The sequence below is a fragment of the Aulonocara stuartgranti genome (genome assembly GCF_965226115.1).
Source record: "Aulonocara stuartgranti genome assembly, chromosome: 11".
NCBI lineage: Eukaryota > Metazoa > Chordata > Actinopteri > Cichliformes > Cichlidae > Aulonocara > Aulonocara stuartgranti.
In genome coordinates this window covers 20,124,377-20,150,171 of record NC_138947.1, presented here as the reverse complement: position 1 = coordinate 20,150,171, position 25,795 = coordinate 20,124,377, and the positions used below count along the sequence as shown (strand labels likewise).

At 38.3% G+C, this 25,795-nt stretch overlaps 2 protein-coding genes across 2 annotated transcripts; both read right to left on the bottom strand.

Annotated features, from left to right (window-relative positions):
• On the bottom strand, window positions 1-25,795 carry drd2l (dopamine receptor D2 like). The gene is made up of 8 exons (XM_082551402.1): window positions 25,449-25,795; window positions 7,897-8,292; window positions 6,455-6,564; window positions 5,020-5,156; window positions 3,299-3,513; window positions 2,913-2,996; window positions 2,479-2,833; window positions 1-1,089 (listed from the first exon to the last, which is right to left on the bottom strand). The coding sequence occupies exons 2-8, from the start codon at window positions 8,266-8,268 to the stop codon at window positions 893-895; spliced, it is 1,470 nt and encodes a 489-aa protein (XP_082407528.1). The 5' UTR covers window positions 8,269-8,292; window positions 25,449-25,795; the 3' UTR covers window positions 1-892.
• On the bottom strand, window positions 15,477-17,225 carry LOC309718011 (protein FAM200C-like; the record flags this gene model as incomplete). The annotated part of the gene is made up of 1 exon (XM_082552954.1): window positions 15,477-17,225. The coding sequence occupies one exon, from the start codon at window positions 17,223-17,225 to the stop codon at window positions 15,477-15,479; it is 1,749 nt and encodes a 582-aa protein (XP_082409080.1).

Here is a 25,795-nt window from a genome sequence, read left to right as displayed (position 1 = left end):
TCCATTGCATAAGATGGTAGTGATTTTAAAACAACACAAGTAATGGATGAAAATGATTTTTATTTGATTATTTGTACATCCCACAAAACTTTAAAGCAAAGTCTACAACACTCACCTTTACATTTATAAACAACTTATTTAGAGAAAGACCTGTACATATTAAAATGCATGAAAGCTGTCTTGACTGTTACTGCTCAGTCACCAAATCAATAATTGTTACACAATGCAATGGGGATTTTTTTTAAAAGACGTATGAAACATTATTGATCATTGGCTGTCAGAGTTTTAAGCTGTACGCAAGCTGTTTTTCCCCCTTTCCCCTGACTTATTCCAGTCCTCTGGGAAAGACAAGCACATGTAAACTGATAAGGTGCTTTTTGTCAGTGATACAAGAAAATACAAGTACGACTTAAGTCTTCCAGTAAATTGGAAAAACAGTCACGTTTCTTGGAGTCCAACTTACACTAAGTTTTTGAGTCAAGCTGCTGCTCTGAGATTCCCGGTCCTCAGTAATTCTCTTGACAAGCGTATTATCTGTACAACGCAGCACACGTCTTCTTTTCTTTGAATATCTCCCGCTTGTTTGTGTTTTGTGCACCTGTCTTCTACTTGTCACACGCTTTTTTGTGATTGCCTCCTAGTTTCTTTCTTCAGTCTTGTGTAAGCTATTTGTTACATTTCTCTTGTCATTCACTTTCTGAAAAGTTTGTCCCACTTCGACTTATCAGCTGTCCACTCTTTTGTCTCACTTCCCATCTCTGCACATCAAACCTGCCACACACTTCTTTATCTTTGCTTCTTACTCAGCTCTTTCTCACCTCAGAACTCAAATTGATGTCAGGCGTTTTTATTTTTTTATTTTTGGACAACTGACACCTCTCATCCTTTTGGACTAGCAGTGCAGGATCTTGATGAAGGCTTTGCGAAATTCAATGTTGAAAGTGGTGTATATGACAGGGTTGACGGCACTGTTGAGGTATCCCAGCCAGGTAACGGCGCTGTACAGGGAGGGTGAGATGCAGCAGCTTCTGCAGTGGGCCTTCAGTACATGGGTCAGAAAGAAAGGCAGCCAGCAGATAATGAACACACCTTTGAAAGAAAGACAAGACGGGGGTTATGTCTTTGTGTGTCACAGAAATCATTCAAGGATGTAATTTATTAAATATCTTGTCTACTTGTACATTTGTAGTTTGCACACCCTCATAAAACCACTGAGTCAGTAAATACACAGACAGAGGATATCATCTATCCCAGTTTCAGAGTCAGAACTGCCAAATGTCATAAATCACACAACAAAAATGAGCTTGGTGAGAAAAATACAATCAAGTCAGAAGTCATAAATAATAAAGGCCATAAAAACTGCTGCTGTGAATGCTAACATTCATCACTGTTTCTCCAACTGACATAAGGAAAACTTGCTCCAAATTTACATTTAAAATCTTTCATCTGGAGAAATCAAATTATTTTCAGTTATTCAGAATAAAGCCCTCGGGACACATTTCATCTAGATTTTTCTTCATTCTGCCAAAGGTGATTGCATTTCCTTTTGCGATACAGAACTGGCTCAAGGGAATTATTGTACAGTAAACATCTACAGTCACCTTTTATGTATTAAAAAACATTTCATGATTGCTGGTTTTAACCCATATTTTTGGTTTAATTTTTATTTAGTCTTTTATTGCTCTCTGTATGCAATCTCAGCAAACTTGTGAAAATACCTAAATAAGATGAAGGCATCTGAGCAAATGTGATGATACATGGGACAAGCTACAATCAGCTAGGAGTACCCTCTCCCGTGGAGCCATCTCAGGAGACAGACACCTCTGCTTTTAAAGATAAGACAAGAAACTTTCCCTTTTCATAAAGTTTATAGTTAAAGCTGGATTAAATATCCATGAACGTTCCTTTAGTTATGTTGCTATAGGTTTAGACTGCTGCGGGACTTAATGTGATGCATGAGCACTTCTTCCACTCTCACTTTTCACTCTCCACAAGTTTATATACCAGCACACACACATAGACCAAAAAAGACAACAAACATGCAACAGGACAAAGCATGGAGACAAAGAACAAAGAAATATCATTAATCAATGTCATCATATGTTTGTCTAATCACTCTCATGTTTTGTGTTTTGTCCTGTTTCTCTGTGTTTTACTTTTTCTCTTCTCATTAACCTCCGTCACTTGATTGATGCAGTACTGAATACCTTATAGTACACATTGGCGCTATATAAATAAGCCTTAATTAAATTTAATTAACTTTGTTCTGTTAGCTTAGATGTGTTCTGTGCCTTCACTAGATATAGAAGGATATCTTGAAAAACAATGTCATAGAGACTTAGGAATGGTCTGGCTTTCAGGTAGAAAGAGTTTGTGAATGCACCAGTGCACAGTGTGACAAACTACAAGTGAAGATTGAGCATGCACACGTGGTGCAGAGAACACCTCATTAATAAGTCTGCATTTCCCACTGCTTACCGAGCACAATAGCAAGCATCTGAGTCGCCTTTCTCTCCTTCTGCTGTGACAGCCTCCCTCTCACCCTTTCCTTGGTGATGCCCCATTTCTCTTTGCCTGCACTGCGCTCCCTCCATCCCTCACGGCCCCTCATGCCATCCTCAAGGGTGGGAGGACGAGGTGTCAGAGCCGATCGTGTCACGGTTGAGGGGAGAACAGGAGCAGGTCCAACCGAGATGGACAGGGAGATCCGGGGTCGTCCAGATTTCGAAGAGGCCTGAGGAGGAGGCGGAGGAGCCAGAACTTGCTCATTCTGTGGCAGGAAATGACCTGGCTCCACTTCAAGAGGGTGAACCACCGCCTCTTTAACCAGGCTCTGTGTGAGAATTACATAAAAATGACAATAAAAAGAGAATCTGTTTGGACTGAGTGCTGGCTTAAGTTATGACCCTCACCACTTTCTTGCGCTGTGGGGTTGCAGAGGCAGGTCTCAGGATCAGGGTGCACAGCTTCACATCTTCTGGTTGTGTACACTTATTCTGAAATGGAAGAATGCCATGTATATTGAAAAGAAAAGATAATGCAAAAAAGAACTGGAAACTGATATCTCACAGTAAAATATATTTGCTGGTAGGATAAGAATCTAGTGTCATCTTATGGAAATTACACTGTGCATGAGATGAAGTGTGTGTATCTGAAGTTACAAAAGTGTTTTTCAAATATGATGAAGACTGTTGTTGACTTCATCTAAACTTTCTATCTCGTTACAATTGCAAAATGGCTGGAAGAAAACTCAAACTTGACTCAAGCTTGATAAACATTAGTTTGGTATGAAATCTACCTTCCTGTGTCGGTGACCTTCTGCTTCAGCCGCACCTTGCGCAAGCAAACCGTGTCTGCGTGGCGGGGCAGTGCGTCTGCCACGTTTGCGCAGCACCAGGCAGATCTGCGCGTACACCAGCAATGTTACAATGAAGGGAACGTAGAAGGAGGCCACAGATGAGTACACCACAAATGCCGGGTCTGCAAAGCTGCACATGGTGCCTTCACGATTAGCTAATGTGCAGCAGAAAAAAAGAAAAAGGGCAAAGAATGGATATAGTACAGAAGCCTTTAGGGATAATTGCAAGATTTATCTGTCTATGTGTAAAGTACAAAGGCAAAAGGCAAGAGAGGTTAACCTAGGATTTAAACTGGTGCAGAATTTAACTATTATCAGAGCAATCATAAAGACAAGTGAGATGGCACTCAAGTTATCCTAAATAGGAATCTGTGGCTCTGCTACCCTAAAAACTGATGAACAGTCCATCTTAGAAACATGAATCAGTTCTGTTGCACTGATGCACAGTTGAGGTTGGCGGTGGGCAAATCTACTCTATGATAATCATAGTAAAGATGTATGGAAGAGTACAACATATTCAATTATTCTGTATTAAAGGTGCTGTTAACTTTGGTCATCTGTTTCCATTCGTTGTCAGCTGTAATAACCATCAGTTGAATTTACCATTAAACTCATTCATTTCTTCTTGATTTTGAAACTTTTTGGACACCATGTTAAAAATGTTAACTCATGAAGTAAAACGCTGTTTTCATTGGCGTTTCATCAAACCTACATTTGCAAATGGTAAATGGCCTGTATTTGTATAGCGCTTTTACTAGTCCTGCCTAGGGACCCCAAAGCGCTTTACACACCCAGTCATCCACCCATTCACACACTGGTGGAGGCAAGCTACAGTTGTAGACACAGCTGCCCTGGGGCAGACTGACAGAAACGAGGCTGCCATGTCGCGCCACTTCTGGCCAACACCAGTAGGCGGTAGGCTCGAACCGGCAACCTTCCGATTACAAGGCGAACTCCCAACTCATGAGCCATGGGTCGCTTTGCAAGCCACCAATGATGCAATGTGATCCTTTACATTCAAACGCTGGCGCTGGAACTGAATGAAAAGCAATGCACAGAGCACCTTTCAAATGCCGTGCTGTAATCTACGAGCAACACATTTCTGGGGAGAGAGAATATTTTTCACAGTTTGACTTACATCATTTGGTATCTTGCTGCATTTGGACCCACAACTGAGGCTGCCGGATGCCTCTTGCTCACCCTCGCATTACTCTATGTTTCCCCACTTATTCTCAAGTGGCCGCCTTTGAGTTCAGTGTGAGTGCTTTGAAAGCTGAAGTCCTTCATCATCAACTCGTGCTCACTGCAGAGTCAAATGGACTAGACAGCACCAATTCCCAGTGTTTATAGATAAGGAGGTCGGGGTCTGCATGTACCTAGAGGTGGAGTTGGACTATGCTTCTCTACCTCATAGCTCTCCAATAAGGTTAGCTGCTGGGCACCTTCCCTACTGCTACTACTGTGAGACAATTTTAACCATCGATGATGCCAACATATTGAAATGTCACAGCATTATATTTTTAAAAGACGAATAATCAAATTTAAAGACAGTTTGGAAAGACTGTTTTTGTATTAAAAAAAAGAAACAGTTCTATAATTTTAAAGAAAACAATTTACAGCTGAGCACTGAAAAAGTCAAAAAGTATCAGATGACCCTTTACCAGTGTTGTTCAGCCCAAACAGTAAAGGGCAGGAGATGGCAAAAGAAAGGAACCACACAACCGAAATCATCACCGCCACCCTCCTCCTGGAGCTGTATCTGGTGTTGTAGAGCAATGGCATTGCCACCGCTGTATATCTGCAACAATACATACACACAGACACATTAACGCGCCTCCTACACGTTAACTTATGGTTGTGTCTTGACATGCACGTCAATGCAGAGGAAACAAATGTATTTCTGCACCTAATTGACCTCCTAGGACCTGGCGTCCACATATGTGGACATCACATTTTGGGTTGTGCAGACCAAAATATTAAATGTTGCTCCACAAGGGCCTGATATCCATTTACAAGGACATTATGCTGCCACTGTTCTATTGAAAACAAATGCCCTCATATGTGGATTTCATTTTTGTCAGAAACAAAAATCAGGTAAAATATAAAAATCAGGCAATTCTTTGTTTTTACATTCATCAGGTCCCAAACAGCCCAAATAGCAAAGTTCAATTTTGGAACATGAAGCCTAAAGTAAAATACAAAATAATGACTCCACACTAGCTGCACAATCATTATCTAGATTTGTCCTATTTCTTGTTTTGCAGAATACACTGGATGACTTTGCATATAAAGTGCTCGAGTTAATTAAATCACAGCACTTTACCTCACCCCTGTGTCCTTGTAATGGGTCACTTTGGGGGCTTTAAGCCCTGACAGCTTTGCTACTGAATTATATATAAATTACTCTCTGTGGATTCAACAAAAACAATTTAGAGACTATCCTTAGATGCTATAAAAAAAAATTACACAAGACCAAAGTGGTGCAGTCTAAATGTGTTACTTTGTCAGAAGAATTAGGACCCAATTGCAGACTGTCTGCCCGCTGGGTGTCTGGCCACCTCTCGCCGGACCATTAAGAGGGCATCAGGTGAGGTGGAACACTTAATCAGGTTTTTTATATGGTTCCACTAAAGCAAATACTAATTAGGGTTGCAACTGTGAAAACCTGTCATTACAAGGTGGACAGATAGATGACTGCAGCAGAAAGAAGTTTTTATTTGGCTACTCAGTGACAGCTGGATGATGGCAATGCAGTTTTTAGTGGGGTTTGTATAGGTAATGTATGTATATGCATGCTCTTTGGTTAGCGTTTATTTGCATAACCCAGCCAAAAAAAAATATAAAGGTCAAGATTAGGTGGAAGAAATACCATACTGATTTACTGTCATGTTATTTGGTTAAAAATGACTTATATAATTTCAACTAGTTTATAACAGAATAACTTGTTCTCCTGCTGAAAGGGAATTCTCAAGAGGAAGATAAATTGTTAGAATAGAAGTGAGGTGAGCTCAACAATAAGAGGAGACACAAAGAGAAAAGAGAACAAACAAGCAGTAAAGGTGATAATGTGAGAGTAATTTTTAGGCAAGTGTCCACCTGTCGATGCTGATGGCGCAGAGGTTGAGGATACTGGCTGTGCACATCATGACGTCCAGGGTGAGCAGGATGTCACAGTGGATGAGGCTGAATCGCCACTCTCCTACCACCTTCAACAAAGCAAATGAGTTTTACTCACTCATAACTCACTTTCATTTTTTTAACCTGGTATCACGTTTTGTACATTTTTATTCATGTGCAGCACATCAATATTAACCAGGCTGGTTCAAACTTTTGCTTCTTATTGGATAATTCAATATTTAATTTGAGTTTTAATAGTTTAATAAAGATCATTACTTCCTTTTGAAATTTAACTACAAAGACTGTCAGAAAGAAAAAGACAAAGGATTTGTGTTTACCTACTAAATAATGCAGAAATAAGTATTTTGCACTCTAACAGTGACTGCTGTGCACCAAAGGATTTAAAAAAAATAATTCAAGTAAGTCCCTTGGATCTAAAAAAAAACAATAATTATTCTTGACTAAAACAGAGTAACAGTATTTATAATTATTAAATAATTAATCAGTGATATAATCAATAGCCAATCTGATATGTGACAAAGGTATGTGTTATTTAATAGCCAAAAATGCCAAAACACTTATTGATTCAATCTTTCTTTGAGTAGGTTATAATAAAATAAAGATAAGGAACCATGTAACATTACGTTGACTGATCTTGTAAATGTGAGTGGGTATTTTTGTGTTGTTTGAAGTTCAAAAAGAGGACCCAATATACAGAACACAGAGGTATCACCTACACAAACAAAAAGATAACTTTAATTAAACTCAGGACAAACAAAGGGATATGGTAGGACAGAAAGTGCCCGGAGAACTGATGACAACTAAGACAAATTTCAGAATTCAAAAGAAAAAAAAAATCAAGCAGAATAAATAACAGAAAGAAAGAAAAAATAGAATTAAAACAAAGGAAGCATAATAAGCAAAGATACACAACGGAAGCTTTTCTCCCCTTTTGTTAATAAAACACAAAAGGCAAACCAAAATGTGAGAAGACCTGACAGGTTATTCCAAAAGAATATGCGCATTATTAATAAGTCCTATTATTTTCTTGATTACCATACCAATCTTATCCATAATGTTGTTCTGGTAACTTCATACTAACAAAAATGTATTTGTATTGTTCATTTTCAACCAGCAGTCCACAAACCAAAGCTACTGAAATTACTATAAGAAGCTAGACAAAACAGCATATGTGAAATTCTGGAAGGCTGGTTATCAGTCGGCTCATATTCTTATCTAATATATTACTGGTCTCATTTGCTTTGTGTTTGTTCGAAAAAGGCTGAAAACTACCGAACACTCTTATCCTCTTGATTTCCATTGCATCTAAGGATTTGAGTCTCTGTTTTTTTTTTGTCTTTCTTCTGAACCACAAAAAAATAAACAAGAAAAGAAGGGAAAACAAACACAAGTGCACACACCTCCAGGTATACGCCCCAAGGCATGACCAGCGTGGCCAGCAGCAGGTCAGAAACAGCCAGTGAGACGATGAGGTAGTTGGTGGTGGTCTGCAGGGCACGTTCTCGAGACACCGCCACGCACACCAGCACATTACCAAACACCACGCAGAAGATCAGGAGGACTAACAGCACCGCATAGAAGTTGTATGGTGGAGAGTAGGGTGAAGCAGAGCTGGTGCAGTTGGTGGAAGTCAGCAAAGAGGAAGAGGATGTGGGGAAGGATATGGGGGAGTACGAGGGGTCATTGGTGACATAGACAGAGAAATTATGTTCAAGGGAAGAGAGAGGGAAGGAGGGGGAGGAGGTGTCGTCTGACTTGTTGGGTAAAGTCATCTTGCTCCAGTGAACATGGTCAGGCTGAAAATTAATGACACAAAAAAGCAGGAGAAACATAATTACTGTGGGGCCCTTCATGGCCCACTGTGCATTTGATTCTGTCTTTTAAAATAGATCCAAAGATGAGTGGCTACTTTTTCTGACAGGAAAGGAGAACGAAGGAACGCTTATTATTGGAACTTTGTCTTTGGTCTCACCTCAGACAGACAGCTTTGTAACCACACAAAGGGCACAGAGTAAAGGAAAATCATTGGATACTGCACACTCAGTTTTTTATGTTAGTTTTTAGTTAGTTAGTTTTGACGCTCCCATTATTGCCTGGATTTCTTCCCGCTGCTGTCTGCAGGTGGTTATGCTGCCAGAAAAGGTGCTACGCAATGTTTTCTTGTAAAAAGGAAAACTTATTTAGCTAATCATATTTCTTATATCACAGACAATCAACTTCCATTTAATCCTATAATGCCCTTTGTATCATATATGATATATGAGTTTCTGAGACCTCTATCTCATCAACATGATCAACACTTGCCATACTTTCAAAATGTTATGGACAAAATTCTCCTTTTTTGTATAAAATTAACATTGTTTTTAACAAAAAGTTGCCAAAAATGCCCAATGTATCAAATGTGATACAAAAATATATATAATAAATATGTAATAAAAATATATCATACGCAACATGATACAGCAAAAAGAAATTGTGGATTTTGTTATAAGGGTTAATAAACATCTAAATTCCAAAGAATTTGAATTTTCTGGCTGTTTTCGATAGGTTGGGTCTTACAGGGTTAAAAATTATGCAAAGACAGTGTTAAAAATACTGCAAATCATTCTGGGTTTATGTCTGTATATGAATTAAGAAAGCTGAGGCCCAAAGCAAAGCAGCATCTCTTTGTGTTTCTCTAATGGCTGTCAGTAATAAATATTAACTATGAGACCCAACTTTATTCCTTGATTTTCTATCTCTTGGCAGCAAAAAATTTATTGTTCTGAAAGCATTAATATATGATCCTAAAACACAAACCCCACACTGTAATTGGTGATGTGATCAAATTTTTACCAAGCCTATGTTTCAAATCTGTTTTTATATTCAATCTTTACTCTCAAACTCTTAAACAACAGGAAGTCTGCAGCTGCCAGAGCAAAAACTAAAACAGTCAGGAGCAGGTTATGGTCCGAGGGGGTTAAAAATCAGATGGAAGCCCCACCCCACGTTTTCACTAATTCTTTTATTTACAGCATGTTTTAAGTGTGATATAGATTCTCTGCTGGGGGTGTACCTTTTATATGTGTAGCTTCCTAAAACCACATGAAACACAAACTGTGCATTGCACTGTCAGAGGAATACGTTCAAATTAGTTTGATGCTGTAGAAACCGTATAAAATGTTAGCGTACTTCATTCTAATCTGCTGCTCGAACTCTTTTACACCACTAACCTGCAACCTTTGGAACACAGGATAATGTCTCTGTGTTTTCTGTGGAAAAAGAGTAATATGATCCATGAATTCAGCTTTTAGATTGATTCGTTGCTGCCAACATGACACCTTTCATGTAAACGCATAGGGGAAATTAGACATGCACGAGTTAAAGCAAGCCATCTACTAATTGGAAGATCGATTGTTCAATTCCTGCCTGCTCCAGTGTGCATGCAGTATGCTTGTGCAAGATACTGAACCACAAGTTGCTCTCCAAACCATCCATCAGAGTATTTGCTAGAAAGCACTTAAGTGTAGGAAAAAAGTGCTTGTGTATATGAGGTATTTTGTTTAAAGCCTTTTTAGTAGAGGAGAGTGCTATAGAAGAACCACTTACCACTTACATGTGTAATGTAATACTAACTGAACATCCTAATACTCACTGACCAGCATGCTTCTGAATTAATGACGACACACACACACACACACACACACACACACACACACACACACACACACACACACACACACACACACTTCATATATAAACTATAATTGCACTGTGACAGCTTATAGCATTTATAAGCCGTATGGATGCTCATCACTGAGTCAGTATTCTGTTTGTTCTGACATGCCTTCCACCCATGAAAGTTTTAACACAGTCAGTCATATTTGATCAATTATGTATGTATTATCAGTGTTCAATACACAAAGGTTTTACCTACATAACCTGTCCATAGCATAAAAAGAATTATTGATGTTAGGTCAGTGAGAGAAACACTAATCCACATGTGCAATGCATGCATCAGTGTGTTGGGTGAGCTGTGTGAAAACATTAGTTTATTAATTGCCTCGTTTTTGTTTGTATTTTTAGGATGCATTATTCACTGACTGCTCTCTATAAGCCATGCTCTCCCTTTGGCGATATTGATGCACAGTGGTACTGTAATCCACAACTAGTTGATGTAATTCAATTTGAAGGGTGAACTAAGGACGGTGCAATTCTTTTGACCAAAGGGCCATCAGGAGTAGGGTGTTTGTGCAAGCTGTCGCTCAAACCCAGTTTGTGGGCTGTACAGAATAATTCATGAGAAATTGCTCAGAAACAAAGTAATGCTCCATATTTTTGGGGGGAAGAAATGTGGATTGTTGTCAGCATACAGATGAAGTGCTGAGAAATTGATTTATGCTGCACAAGTTTTGCATCATAATGTTACAATCTTTATGAGAAAAAAACCCTGTCAATTGGGTTTCATGTGAAGACTTTATTTTAATGTCACACTGAATCTGATGGCAGGTTATGTTCTGTAAATGACGCAAATGACAAGCATGTTCTTTAGGAATCTTTGTTTTTAGGGGAATCATTAGACTCAGCACCCCAGTATCCTGAAATGACATGTAACACTCATTTGTGTGCCATCAAAAGAATTTATTGTTTGCTGAATGTGGTTTACAACCCAGTAGTGTCGACTGATGACGATCTTAATCATGAGCCGCACCCTAATCCTTACCATAAAATGACATCTGAGATCTCAAAACATCAACATCAAAGATGACTTTACTGACACAATGTACAGCTTATCACTATATCCAACAATAACAAAGCCAAGCAGAATAACTTCACATAGCGCCACTATTATTGACAACATTTTTACTAATGTCATGGATTTCCAAATTAATAGTGGTCTGCTTGTCTGTGATATAACTGACCACTTACCAGTTTTTACTTTGTGTGACTGTGATTTAAAAAAAATAGATACCAAGATCATGATAGCAAAGCGAACAATAAATGAAGAAGCAATTCATGCCTTCAATTTCGATTAAGCACAACAAGATTGGAGTTCGGTGTATGAAGAGTCAGATGTGGACAAGGCTTATGATAATTTTCTAGATATTTTTACTATGTGGTACAATAAACATTGTCCTGTAAACGAACACATGACAAAGAAAAAAAAGATAAAAAGTCCTTGGCTCACAAAAGGAATTATTAATGCTTGCAAAAAGAAAAACAATCTGTATAAACAGTTTATCAAAGTAAAAACAAAAGAAGTGGAACAAAGATATAAAGCATATAGAAATAAATTGACTGATATTATAAGAACGAGCAAACAACTTTATTATAGAAGAAGATTATATGAAAATAAAAACTATATAAAAGGAACTTGGGATGTGTTAAACAACTTAATTAAACAAGGATCTTCTGGAACATCATATCCTGAATATTTTACTGATGCAAATGGTGAAAATCACAACATGAGTAATATTGTCGATGGGTTCAATAAATTCTTCATAAATGTTGGCCCTGAACTAGCAGCGGACATCCCGTGTCATAAAAATGAAAATATCAGTAATATAAAATCAAATCCCTTTTCACTGTTCCTCTCAGCTACAAATGAGCAAGAAGTAATAAATATCACATTAAAATGTAAAAGTAAGTCTTCAATGGATTATCATGACATAAATATGTCTGTAGTTAAACAGGTTATTCTGAATATTGCTAGTCCCTTAACATATATCTGTAATTTATCATTTCAGTCCGGTTGTTTTCCAAAAAAAATGAAAATTGCGAAAGTAATACCACTATATAAAAGTAATGACAAACACAGTTTTACCAATTATAGGCCTATTTCTCTACTGCCTCAATTCTCAAAAATTCTAGAAAAACTTTTTAATTCAAGATTAGAAAAATTCCTTGAAAAACATCAAATAATAAATGTTGGTCAGTATGGTTTCAGAACGCAAAGAACCACTTCAATGGCGATAATTGAGGCAGTAGAAGAAATTACTGATACACTGGATAAAAATAAATATGCAGTTGGTATTTTTGTTGACCTCAAAAAGGCCTTCGACACAATCAATCACTCAATTTTACTGGATAAATTGGAAAGATATGGTATTCGAGGGAAAGCTGGTAACTGGTTAAAAAGTTACCTAACAGGTCGGGAACAATATGTTAGCATAGGGCATTACCATTCAGAGAAACTTGGTATTACATGTGGTGTTCCCCAAGGGTCAGTGTTGGGACCAAAACTTTTCAATGTATACATAAATGATATTTTTGATGTTTCTCAAGTACTTAAACTCATACTGTTCGCAGATGACACCAACATATTTTTCAGTAGCGATGATTATACTGATCTTGTAATGACTGTAAACAGGGAGCTAAAATTAATAAAAAAATGGATGGACATAAATAAATTATCATTAAATATAAATAAAACTAAAGCAATGTTTTTTGGTAATTTAAAATATAATATAGAATTACCAATTATCATTGAAGGTGTACCAATTGATAATGTGAGTGAAAACAAATTTTTGGGAGTTATAATTGATAACAAAATTTCATGGAAACCCCACGTCAGACACATAAAAACCAAAATTTCCAGAAGCCTCGCAGTTTTGAACAAAGTGAAACAATTCCTTGATAAAGATGCACTTCGTACTCTGTACTGTACCCTGGTTCTTCCATATCTTACATATTGTGTGGAAGTGTGGGGAAATACATATAAAAATACAACTAATCCATTAGTCACAGTACAGAAACGAGCACTGCGTATTATTCACAAGGCTGGTTATCTAGATCATACTCACAAATTCTTTCTTCAGGCAAAGTTACTTAAATTCCAGGATCTGGTTAATTACAATACATCCATAATTTTGTATAAAGCTTTTACTAAACTTTTACCGGCAAATTTACAAACTAGATTTGAAATTCGAGAAAAGGTTTATAATGTGAGAGGCTTTGGAGAATTCAAATTACCCAGAACTCGAACAACCCGTAAAGGCTTTTGTGTGTCTGTATGTGGTGTGAAAATCTGGAACAATCTGAGTTTACAATTGAAACAATGCAAAAATATTCATAGATTTAAATTTCTCTACAAACAGTTGGTCTGGTCACAGTATACTCAATGATGGGTTTTAGTGTGCTCTGTAATGTCTGTCCTCTTACCATTGCTGGTATGGATTCCAAAATAAAAAATAAAGTGTGCGTATGTATGTACATATATGTACTTGTGTGTGTAGATATATATGTATGTATATGTATGTGTGTTTGTTACTTGTAGTTATTACTGCCTGTTACCTGTGGTAATGCAATTTATAATTTATATATTCTGTATTCAGTTATGAAGGCTCTAATTGTTGGTTGCGAGCTGCCGCTTAGATGCTTGTATCTGCCCGGGGCTGTTGATGGGTCTGTATGCAATGATGGGCGTAGCTGCGGGAAGTTTATTGTTTTTTTTTGTTGATGAGTGAGTATAGGGGTGGGATTTAATAAGTTTTCTTCGTCCCACTCCTTTTTCAGGCAAGTTTTGTTTTTTGTTTTGTGTATTTTATGTTCAATATAGGTATTTGTTGTGCCTGAAAATGAATAAATAAATGAAAAATGAATGAATGAAAGAGCAAGATGCCCCAAGACAGAGTGCAAAACTAGGAAAAAAGCTATTTGCCAGTGACAGACTGCAGAGCTTCTGTAAAGCTGCTGAAGCACTGCAATAATAAGAATGAGAAGATGAAGTCTTCAAACAATGCTGGGGCATATTTTGTCCCAAGCAACTGATTGTTTATTTTATTTTTTTCTTGAACTGAACTACAAACGTTACATTGAACCTCGAATACTTTTAACACAAATTATCAAGAAAAAGATTTAACTTGCGAGGAATATTTCATGACTAATAATCTGATCACAACAAACATTTCCCAGAAGCTTTAGTCACAGAATTATCTCCTGTTTTTAAGCAAAGTAATTCTTGTCTTGCAATCCAAACAAAGTGAGACCTTGGGCTAAAGATGCATCATAGTGTAAAGAATCAGCTATGTTCAGCTATGCCGTTTTAAGAGAGGGAGCACATCACATTGATAGCTGGGATAAATAAAATGACATCTGAGATCTCAAAACATAGCCACGACTCATGAAACAGCAGGCTATTAGACACAGCAAATGAGTAAATGAATTTTAAACCTATTTGAAACAGAAAGAGAACTTTTTCTGTTGTTTTTGTTGCAGTTTTTTGCAGAAAAAAAATCTTAAAACCAATTCCAGAGGGAGTCTGTCGCAGAGAACAACCTTAGCTTTGTCGTTTACTAAAACAGACAAATATTTAGCTTTAGACAAAAGAAGGAACGCAATACGCTTAATTAATGAAAACATTAGTAACAACACATCTCATCTAAACTAGCCTTTTCTTTGAAACATGCGATTAGTAGCCTGGCACTGATGTCTTTTTGCAGAGAGGAGACATGATATAGATATATAAGAACTTCTCTTCCCCTCGCTTACAAGTCTTTGGCTCTCTTCTGTTACACTCAAACACAGAGGCTGTACGACAGCATGCAAAAAGCTGCATGAAATATTTATCGGCAACAGGAAGTTGAAACGGACTACTGACTGGCAGCATCACAGTTTGAATTTTCTTGTTAGTCCATGAATGAATTAAGTGAGACTTTTACCACCTTAGCACCACCCGCTCCGTCATGAGCATCACATTACAATTACTGACTGACTCTGACCTCTACTCTGCATTGTTAATCAACCCATATCCTAGACAAGTTCAACTGAACAAATCAATAGACCAGTGGTTCTTAACCTTGTTGGAGGTACCGAACCCCACCAGTTTCATATGCGCATTCACCGAACCCCTCTTTAGTGAAATTTTTTTTTTTTTTTCAAATTCAAGACATAGATATGTTTTTTTACTGGTGCACAAAATGAGCCGTACATGAACATCACCTTGTTCAAAGAACAAAACCAACACAATGCATGAACTTATAACAAATTACATACCTGCAAATCAGTGTGACTTCTGCTGTTGCCTTTGAGAGACCAGTTCAGATATGCGTGGCTTCACCTTGGCAAGTGCCAGTCTCATGTCATTTTCACAGAAAAGTCTGTTCCTTTTCTTCGTTTTTATGTCCAGCATCGTCGAAAAGGATTGCTCGCAAAGATATGTTGTAACAAATGGTATAAAAAAATCCAGGGCTTTCTTAGCAATAATTGGATACTTGTCCATTTGTCGACACCAAAACGTTGAGAGTGTTGTTGTTCTGAATAGTTGCTGTTGAACCTGGCTCTGCTGAATTTCAATGATTTCGTCAAGGTATTCATCATTGACATCTGCTGTCTCAACAGCAAACGTGAACGGCTGTCTCACCCATGCTGGATATGACTCTCTTGTAGGGAAATATCTGTCGAGAGACTTTGCAAGCTCATCTAAGTGCGTTGCAATTGTTTGCTTCAGTTCCGTGGATACAGAAACATCTCCGATTCCAGACACATCTTCGACCTTACTTACACAGTTGTCCAGAAGGGGGAAGTTTGCAAAGTTGTTGTTCTCTGTTCGTCGTTTCCATAACGTTAGCTTTTTTTGAAAAGCCTTCAGGTGTTCTTCCGCTTCTATGATATTGACTCCACCACCCTGCATCTGCTGATTGAGATGATTGAGAGCTGCGAATATATCAGCCATGTACGCTAAAATGAGAATGAACTCAGGATTTTTGAAGCAATCTGCATGACAGTGTTGGTGCTCTTGCAAAAACAGGGCTAATTCCACACGCATGGCAAAAACACGATTCAGCACCTGTCCCCGGGATAACCACCGAACATTAGAATGGTACAGAAGTACCTCGAATTCAGAGCCCATTTCTTTACACAGCTCACTGAAGATGCGGTGCCTCAGAGCACTATTTCGCACATAGTTCACACATTCCACCACTGTTTTTAATACTTCTGCCATTTTTGGAGGCAAGGTTTTTGTTGCCAATGCATGCCTGTGCAAAATACAATGAGTCACAATGATGTGTGGTGCATCGGCTTTTACTAGCGCACCAAAACCAGAGTTTCTTCCCAGCATGACGGGAGCTCCGTCTGTACAAACTGCAGAAACCATGTCCCATGAAAGATTGTTGTCTCCGAAGAAGTCATCCACAAGCTTCTTCACATCGGCTGCCTTAGTTGTTGTTGTAAGAGGCTTACAAAATAAAAAATCTCCTTTTATCATGTCATCTTTCACATAGCGCACAAAAACAGTAAGCTGGCTTAGATTAGCAACGTCTGTGCTCTCATCGAGCTGAAGGCTGAATTTTGCCGAGCTTGAAATCAGATCGGCGACTACTTGAGCCAAGATGTCTTTACTCATGTCTTCTATTCTGTCGCTGACGGTGTCATTTGAAAGAGGAATTTGTGATAATTTACCTTCGGCCGCTGTTCCGAGTATCAGATTTGCCATCTTTAACGCGGCTGGTTTCACGAGTGTTTCACCAATGGTGTGTGGCTTGCCCTGCTTTGCGATCAGGTAAGCAACTTCGTACGATGCTGTGAGGATCGGTTTGTTAACGGGTACAAATCCAAGAGCAGGCAGAGTGGGCCTTTCATCGAATCTGGCTCTCTTCACCTTGAATTCAGCAAGTGTTGTGTTCTTGTATTCCCCGTCTCCATGCAGCTTCAAGAAGTGTTCCTTTAGTTTTGCCGGTGCGAGACTAGAGTTGCTCAACTTGGCGTTGCAAATCATGCAGATAGGACGCTCACTCCCATCACGTTCCATGATACATGTAAATCCATATTGTACATATTCGTCCAACCACTTTCTTTTTTTGCCCGACATAGTTAGTATGGATTAAAATGTTTAAAAAAAAATCACGCGAAGTACTACCACGACATTCACATGTTGACTACTGCGCGCGCTACATTCCCCGCAGCCCTGATTGGCCAAGCAGTGTAGCATGATCGTCTGCAGCCAGTGATGGCCAGAAGGGGGCGTGTCATCACAAATTTACACGATAATTCGGGCGTGGCTGGACCTCTGCGACCTCCGCAGTGGAGGCTCTGCCGAACCCCTGAGACCGACTCACCGAACCCCTAGGGTTCGATCGAACCCAGGTTAAGAACCACTGCAATAGACAAACCACTGGCAACAGCATCTAAAGACATCTCAAGTGATTGATTTCACAAGATACAATCAGAGATCTATATGGCAAATTTCCAACCCCCTTGACAATATGAATAGTATAAAAGGTGGGTTTGGTGAGTACATCTAAGCAACATTATCACCTTGAATTAAATTTCTGTCTTTTAGCCTTGATTTAGCCTAACTGGTGCAAGGGAGCCAGCCCAGCGCCAGTCCTACACAGCACATCACTAACCTTTTTAACCTGCACTAAACTTCTTAACACATATTTTATGCAAACACAAAATTACTATGATTCAGTTAGTTTTTCAAAACATTCAAAAAGAAACTTGATTCAGCAACAGAACATGCATAGATCTAAAATCTGGTTTAAAAACTCCAAAATGAATTAGCACATGACATAAGATTTTAAAATCTAGTTTATAAAATTGCAGTCCTTTCCTTTGAAAATAGTTTCATCTCCCTCCCCTGTCCTCTCTTTCTTACAATTTTCTGTATCACTCAGGGTTTCACAATAACATGTTTTTCCCACTCAGAATGTGCCTGCCACTTTAAAAAGGCACCTCTTCTGCCTATATACTGAAGTACCACAACCACAAGTTTATATCTGCATGATGTGCTCTAGGTGTAAGCAGGCCATGGGATGTCATTATTTTCTTATTACTGAGTAACTATCTCCATGCAGTCACTGGAAGCACATGAAAAATTCATTCATTCGACAGTATCAGCCTGCCTATCAGATTTTATTGCTCATTAACTGAAATTGTCGGATTGCTGTTCTGGATTGATCTGACCCACTGTAACCTCTGTATTTGTGTGTGTGTGTGTGTGTGTGTGTGTGTGTGTGTGTGTGTGTGTGTGTGTGTGTGTGTGTGTGTGTGTGTGTGTGTAGTAAATGCTGTAAAATATGCAGGAAAAACAATGTTTTTTTTCATTCAAGACAATTTGTAGAATCAGCTGCAACATAAATTGCAATAAGATGATTGACAGATCATGGAAAAACTCTTTAGTTGCTATCTTCACTTGCTCACTAGAGAATCACCTGTTTGCAGTACAGATTCTCAGCCAATTTCCTTGACATCTTTACCTGTTTTTGAGCTCACTCTCTCAACACCAAACACTTAAAGCAAGAATATTTAATTAAAACATTTGTTCTTCAAAATAAACAACTTTCCTGCAGTCATATTTGAGCAACTGTAAACCGAGCTCATCTTACCTCAGTCTTTCACAAATTAGTTTAAAAACATCAAAGAGCAAGATGCCCCAAGACAGAGTGCAAAACTAGGAAAAAAGCTATTTGCCAGTGACAGACTGCAGAGCTTCTGTAAAGCTGCTGAAGCACTGCAATAATAAGAATGAGAAGATGAAGTCTTCAAACAATGCTGGGGCATATTTTGTCCCAAGCAACTGATTGTTTATTTTATTAAATTTTTTTCTTGAACTGAACTACAAACGTTACATTGAACCTCGAATACTTTTAACACAAATTACTAAGAAAAAGATTTAACTTGCGAGGAATATTTCATGACTAACAATCTAATCACAACATAAACATTTCCCAGAAGCTTTAGTCACAGAATTATCTCCTGTTTTTAAGCAAAGTAATTCTTGTTTTGCAATCCAAACACAAAGTGAGACTTTGGGCTAAAGATGCATCATAGTGTAAAGAATCAGCTATGTTCAGCTATGTCGTTTTAAGAGAGGGAGCACATCACATTGATAGCTGGGAAAAATAATACCAAAATTTAAAATGTTGCACCTACTGCAACAGGGTGGTGAAAAAAATGTGCCTCAAAGCCTAAAATCATAATTAATGTGTGATTGATAAAAACATTGATGAAAACATGACAACTCCATGTGACCATGACAGATTCTTCTATAAACCCAGATAATGGCCTTTCATTAACTCTAACATGCCTATTCACTCAAAAATGTGTTTTCATGAAGATCTCTGGGCAAGACATACATATGTATTCATTCCGTATTTTTCAATTTGTGATGATAAGAAGATGTAATTATAAGAACTGTTTATTTTTAATGAATATCTTTGTGGAAAAATCCCTATGAAGAACATTTATGTCTAAAAACACGCCTATCTAAGAAAAGCAACATAAAATTAACATTCAATAAAAGATTTATTTGCAATTAAACGTTTTTATAAACTTCTGAAAAGATTATTTTTATTCATTATTTTATATTATTTATTTCAGTGTTTGTGAATACCACTGATGTCTCAACCATTTTCTCATACAACAGTCAACTTCTGCAATGTGAAACATAACAAGATATTAATTAAAATGTAAAAAATACAAGCAGGATACAAAAGGAGAGCCTCAGTGGTTAAAATTATGAATAAGTACACCTATTTGGCTCTGTCTAGTACATGTTGTTAGACCTACTGCCAAACTAAAGTGATAAATTGGGCAGATTTCAGTGATTGGAATTAAAAGGCCGCCATTAATCAGTGCATTGGTTTTACTTCACATTACCGTGCAATCATGTCTGCTAGCATAAACTCTTTTTCACAGAGAAAAGCAAACCATGCATATATAAATACAGCAGCCTGGTTCCCTAAGGTTCCCACTTAGTACAAGCTCGACAACTTCTGGAAATGGATGTTTGTATAACTTGCATATTTATCATCTTGAATTGAAATGATAAAGTAACTTCTAAGCTTATCACTTTGTCCCAGTGGTGTATATTTTCTCTGATTCATTTTTATTTACGCTCACTGGCCACCTTATTTGTGTAGCAATTCAAGTCCTCGTCAACACAGCTATGTAATCAGCCAATCACATGGCAGCAACTCGATGCATTTAGATATAGAAGCAAAGTTAATACAACCGGCTGAAGTTCAAACTGAGCACCCGAATGAGGAAGAAAGATGACTTTGAATGTACACTCAACAAAAATATAAACGCAACACCTTTGTTACTGCTCCCATTCCCCATGGGATGGACGTAGAGACCTAAAATTCATTCCAGATACACAATACGGCGACGAGCTGGAGTCAGGTCAAGACCCCGATGAGGACGACGGGCATGCAGTTGAGCGTCCCTGAGACGGTTTCTGACAATTTGTGCAGAAATTGTTTGGTTGTGCAAACCAATTGTTCCAGCAGCTGTCTGGGTGGCTGGTCTCAGACGATCTTGGAGGTGAACCTGCTGGATGTGGAGGTCCTGGGCTGGTGTGGTTACACGAGGTCTGCGGTTGTGAGGCCGGTTGGATGTGCTGCCATATTCTCTGAAACGCCTGTGGAGACGGCTTATGGTTGAGAAATGAAGATTCAATGCACGGGCGACAGATCTGGTTGACATTCCTGCTGTCAGCATGTCAATTACACACTCCCTCATTGCTTGTGGCATCTGTGGCATTTTGCTGTGAGACAAAACTGCACATTCCAGGGTGGCCTTTTGTTGTGGGCAGTCTGAGGTACACCTGTGCACTACTCATGATGTCAGATCAGCATCCTGATGTGGCACACCTGTGAGGTGGGATGGATTATCTCAATATAGCAGATGTGCCCACTACCACACATTTGGACTGATTTGTGACCACTGTTTGGGAAGGATGGTTATATTGTGTATCTGGAATGAATTTTAGGTCTCTACGTCCATCCCATGGGGAATGGGAGCAGTAACAAAGGTGTTGCGTTTATATTTTTGTTGAGTGTAGAATGGGTTTTGGTCCCAGACTTTCTAGAGAACAATCTGAGAAGAGAAAATATACAATAAGAACAGCTCTCTGGGCAAAAAAATCCTTGTTGATAACAGAGGTGAGATGAGAATAGATTGCTTTGAGCTGAGAGGAAGATAACAGTAACTCAAATAACCAGTTGTTACAACCAAGGCAGCAGAAGAGCATTTAATCTTGAAGCCCCAGCATACTAAGTATTGTTTTTAGCCAGATCCATCTTCTGTTTCAAATAGGACAACATGCCTTGTCACAATGCTCAAATCATCTCAAACTGGTTTCTTGAACGTTACAATGAGTTCACTGTACTCAGATGGAAGATTCACATTATCGACGTGAAGCTGACAAATCTGCAGCAACTGTCTGATGCCATCATCTCAATATGGACCAAAATCTCTGAGGAATGTTTTAAACACCTTTTTGAATCCCTACCACAAAGGATTAAGGCCATTACTAGTTATGTGTGCGTCATAAAGTGTCCTGTGAGTGTATTTACTCACTATAAATGACAATTACAGCCAGAAAAGCATCCATCCTCTTCTCCTAATCAAATTCAGGGTTGCAAGTGGGCTAGAGCATATCCCAGGGTGAGAGGAGCCATACACTGTACATATTACCAGTCTAACACAGAGAGACAGAGAGCCATTCACACCTACGGCCACTTTAGAATCAACAGTTAACCTTATGTGCACATCTTTGGACTGCTGGAGGAAACAAGAGTACCTGAAGAAACTCACACAGACACAGGGAGAACATCCAAACTCAACACAGCCACGAATCCTGGAATCAATCCCAGGATCATCTTGCTGTGAGGCAACAGTGCTAACCATTGCACCACCATGCACCCTATTTTTGACAAACACAGATGAGCAATGCCACAAAGCACTGAAAATGGAAATATAAAACAAGTGAAAAAGTGTAGAAAAAGTGGAAGTTGGTTTGAAATCCTTTCCAGTTAATATTATTGTAGTGAAAGACGTCTTATTTGACTTACCTTAATACAATTAAGAGTATCACAACAAAAATTAAAGTTGTTTCCAGATAAAAAGTTAACAATGTGGTGGTTTTCAGATTTGTACCGCAGAAGTATCTAATCCTGATTTAAGAATTTGAGCGCATTTGTCAAACTGTAATGAGACAGTTATGTTCGTGCAAGAAGCAACAAAGTGAGACACCCCAGATGTTTCTTGCTAAAAACACAGAAGCCAAAAAACACTCAGCTGTGATTCAAGCAGCTGTTATGATGCAGCACCTTTGACAGTGTTGCTCATTAAAACCTTGATTTACTTTGTGCAGATTCACATCCATGTGTAAACTGAGTCTGAGCAACATGAAACCTCGCTCTCTCACATTCATAGAAAATTTTGTGAGAAAACATGGTTGCACTAAAAAGCAGAGTTATACATTTCAAATTCAGAAAGAAGCATCAAACAGACACAATGCGCTTGAAGATAAAAACGTGTGAGGCCACTACATGTAACATAAAGCAAGAGCCAATTTAAAAAGGAAAATTAATTCAAAATCTGATTAATCTCTTTTTTATTAGTGAGCTTAATTTAGATTACTGTGGTGGTTTTTCAACTGTTTTATTATGAACTAAGACAAAGTAACCAGCTTCATCTCATCTGCCCCCAACCCAGCCTCAGGCTCCACATTTGGGCCATGAGTGCTTCGATGGACCACATGTTTAAACATTCATGAGTTAAAATGCATAATTAAACATGGATGGAAACCTGTTTTCCCATATGGTGCGCTACAGGATGTAATGAGACTGATGTGAAAAGACATCAGTAAATTGATCCTGCAGGTTACATTTAGTTTAGTTTGACTCTAATTAACAGGGAAAAAGTAAGCACAGGTAACAGATGTTTTTTTTTTTTTTTTTTTTAAATATTATGAACTAATGATACCCAATTGTTGCTGCAACAGTCAAGTTTGTTACTTTTTGTGGGCTATGTAATCAGATTCCAAGTAGCAGTTTTACTACATTATTTAATCAGCTCACTCTTTCAAAACCATGCTGAGTGATGCCCTTGTTGTCCCAACTCAGTAACATTCACAAGCCCTTTTCTCTCTTATCTCCCTCTCCTCCTGCCCAATCTCCTGTTTCTCTTCCTCTGCTGGTTGCTCCTCTCTGGAGATGCTTGACAGGTCTATTACATTCTTGGCCTTGCCTGCCCCCAATTCAACGGCAAAAAAATACGCATAGAAGAGAAAGAAAAAAAAATATGCGTTCAAATTTTCCCTCAGCTTTACTAAGGCTGTGAGTTGGCCTGCTATAAATCTTTTATTTCTTTCACTGAGAGGGAGGAACAAGTCCCAGCCACTGGGAATGGTACGGATGTTCAGCTGCAGTATAATCAGCTCTCTGCTGAGATGAGGCCAGTAAATATTCAGCGTCTTAACCCTACTTCAGCTCCCAATTACTCCCTGAACTCCCTTGCCTCCTTTTTTCATATGTTTTTAAGGAGCAGTTATTGACTTTTGGAAACAAATAAAATCACAGCATGGTTTATTTGTGTATTTTGTTACACAGTGGAGAAAAAAAAATCATTTTTAGTACTTAATTGAGCCACGAAAGAAAAAAAAAAATATATAGATATATATATATAGAGAGAGAGAGAGGGGGGGGGGGGGGGGGTATTTCAATTTGTTAGCTTGTTTAAGAAGGAAACTTTAACTCTAGTTAAAGAAGTTATTAGCATATTAGTGCTGCAATAGGGATTCACAGCCCCCTTATGGTAATATATGGTCAGTCAATAAGTAATAAGAATCTTGTGTGTGGTAGAAATACCAATAAATTGATTAGCAAGTGGGAGAAGGAATAATTTGCACCAATGTGGCACATGAGAGTGTTGCATGAGAAGATGTGATCCCCGGGTGACGCTCCACACCAAAAATAAACATCTTCTATTCAAGAAGCGATTTGACATCTTCTCCATCTTCTCCATCTTTTATTTAAAATGAGACACTGCAGCGTTTGGAAGCCACTTCTAAGCGACTGCTGAGGATAAACAGTTTCAGTGTGAACAGACTGATAACTGCATCCTCTCCATTTCATTAAGAGTCAAATTTGATTTGTCAAAGTGCCCATATGGCACAAACATTTAAAGTGTAGACATAACCAGGGTTTGCTCCTGTTTACACACTTAACCACCCGTCCCCTGCCAAATCTACAAATTTTCACCATTCTAAAATGCACATTTGAGGGAATACAGCATTACTGAAACACACCCTTCAGCTGTTGAGAGAACTCTAAACAAATCTAATGCCACTTTGCAACCACTAGAGGGTATCCCAAATGAGAACTTCAGATTTACAGTAAGATCTGTTTCTGCAATTCATTTGGAGGCAAGTTGATTTTATTTCTGCAACACCCGAAGACTGAGGTAAAAAAAAAAAAAAAAAAAAAAAAAAAAAACCTATAATAAATGAAAATATGGTAAAGTTGACAATCATGCTCAGACTCTCCAATAACAAACTAAGGTGAGTAAATAAATTCACAATTTCAAGCAACCTAGAAGAATAGTTACAGGCTAAAATAACATTACAAACATCTTTTACCGAGATATCTGAAAATACATCGGCAGAAAAAAAAAGAATGTAAACTATATAATACTGTGAATCATACAGCTACTGGAGTCTTTCTATAAGACTTTCTTTGACAGGACTATTATGGAACAGAGCGAATGAATATGTAGTTTTTGCAATCAGCATTATTATTATTATTATTTTAATAACGGAAACAGGAAAACTTCAGTGTATTTATGAAAAAAAAATGAAAGCATTAAATGAGCAATAATACGAGACATACCTTTTGAGGCATGCCTTGACTTTATTTTGAATTCCGGGTAATAAGCACTTATACACTCCAAACACGTATTAACCCAAAATCCAAGCCGTGATTTTATTTCAAAAATAAAATGTCACCATGCCCCTGCTGGCGTTCATCCGCAAAACGAACTTGTCAATCTTCTATATTGGAACCAAGAAAAATCATGAAAAATCACAGAAAAGCGTTGAAAGCATGGCAACAAGTTCCCCTTAAGACGCTGCCAGTCCTATCTGAACTGACAAAGGTTTCTATATTTAAAAGATAAAATAAAATAAAAAAGAAAAAAGAAAGAATAAATCTGCTTTTCAATTTGGTTTAAAGCGGTTACTTACCCTATGGTGCTTCAGGTGCTCACATTTAGCTTCGCTCTCCTCTCAGGAACAGCACTGGCGAGAAATTGGCTGTCCGTCCGCGGCATCCAATCAACAATTTACGGCAGACCTTCCCCTAGATTGACCTCAGTCGGTGGGCGTAAACACCATCAGGGGTAAAGTCCCCCTCCTCTGTCGGGTCAGTGCTGCGGGGGTCTGACAGGAGATGGAGGACGATGGAAACAGTTTGAGGAGAGAAGAAGAAGACGAAGAGGAGAGGAGGGGTTCGTGTAGGTTTCACAGTTTCAGTTAAGAAATAAATCACAGAGCCAACTTGCGCTCACAGCAGACAGACTGTAATTCCATTG

What these genes read in the sequence shown, in the direction of transcription:
- drd2l (XM_082551402.1), bottom strand. Translation starts at nt 8,268, where the DNA reads ATGACTTTACCCAACAAGTCAGACGACACCTCCTCCCCCTCCTTCCCT. An exon ending in TGCGCCATCAGCATCGACAG is followed by an intron (nt 5,157 to 6,454) that starts GTGGACACTTGC and finishes GTATTGTTGCAG; the next exon opens with ATATACAGCGGTGGCAATGC. An exon ending in GTTTGGGCTGAACAACACTG is followed by an intron (nt 3,514 to 5,019) that starts GTAAAGGGTCAT and finishes GCTGCACATTAG; the next exon opens with CTAATCGTGAAGGCACCATG.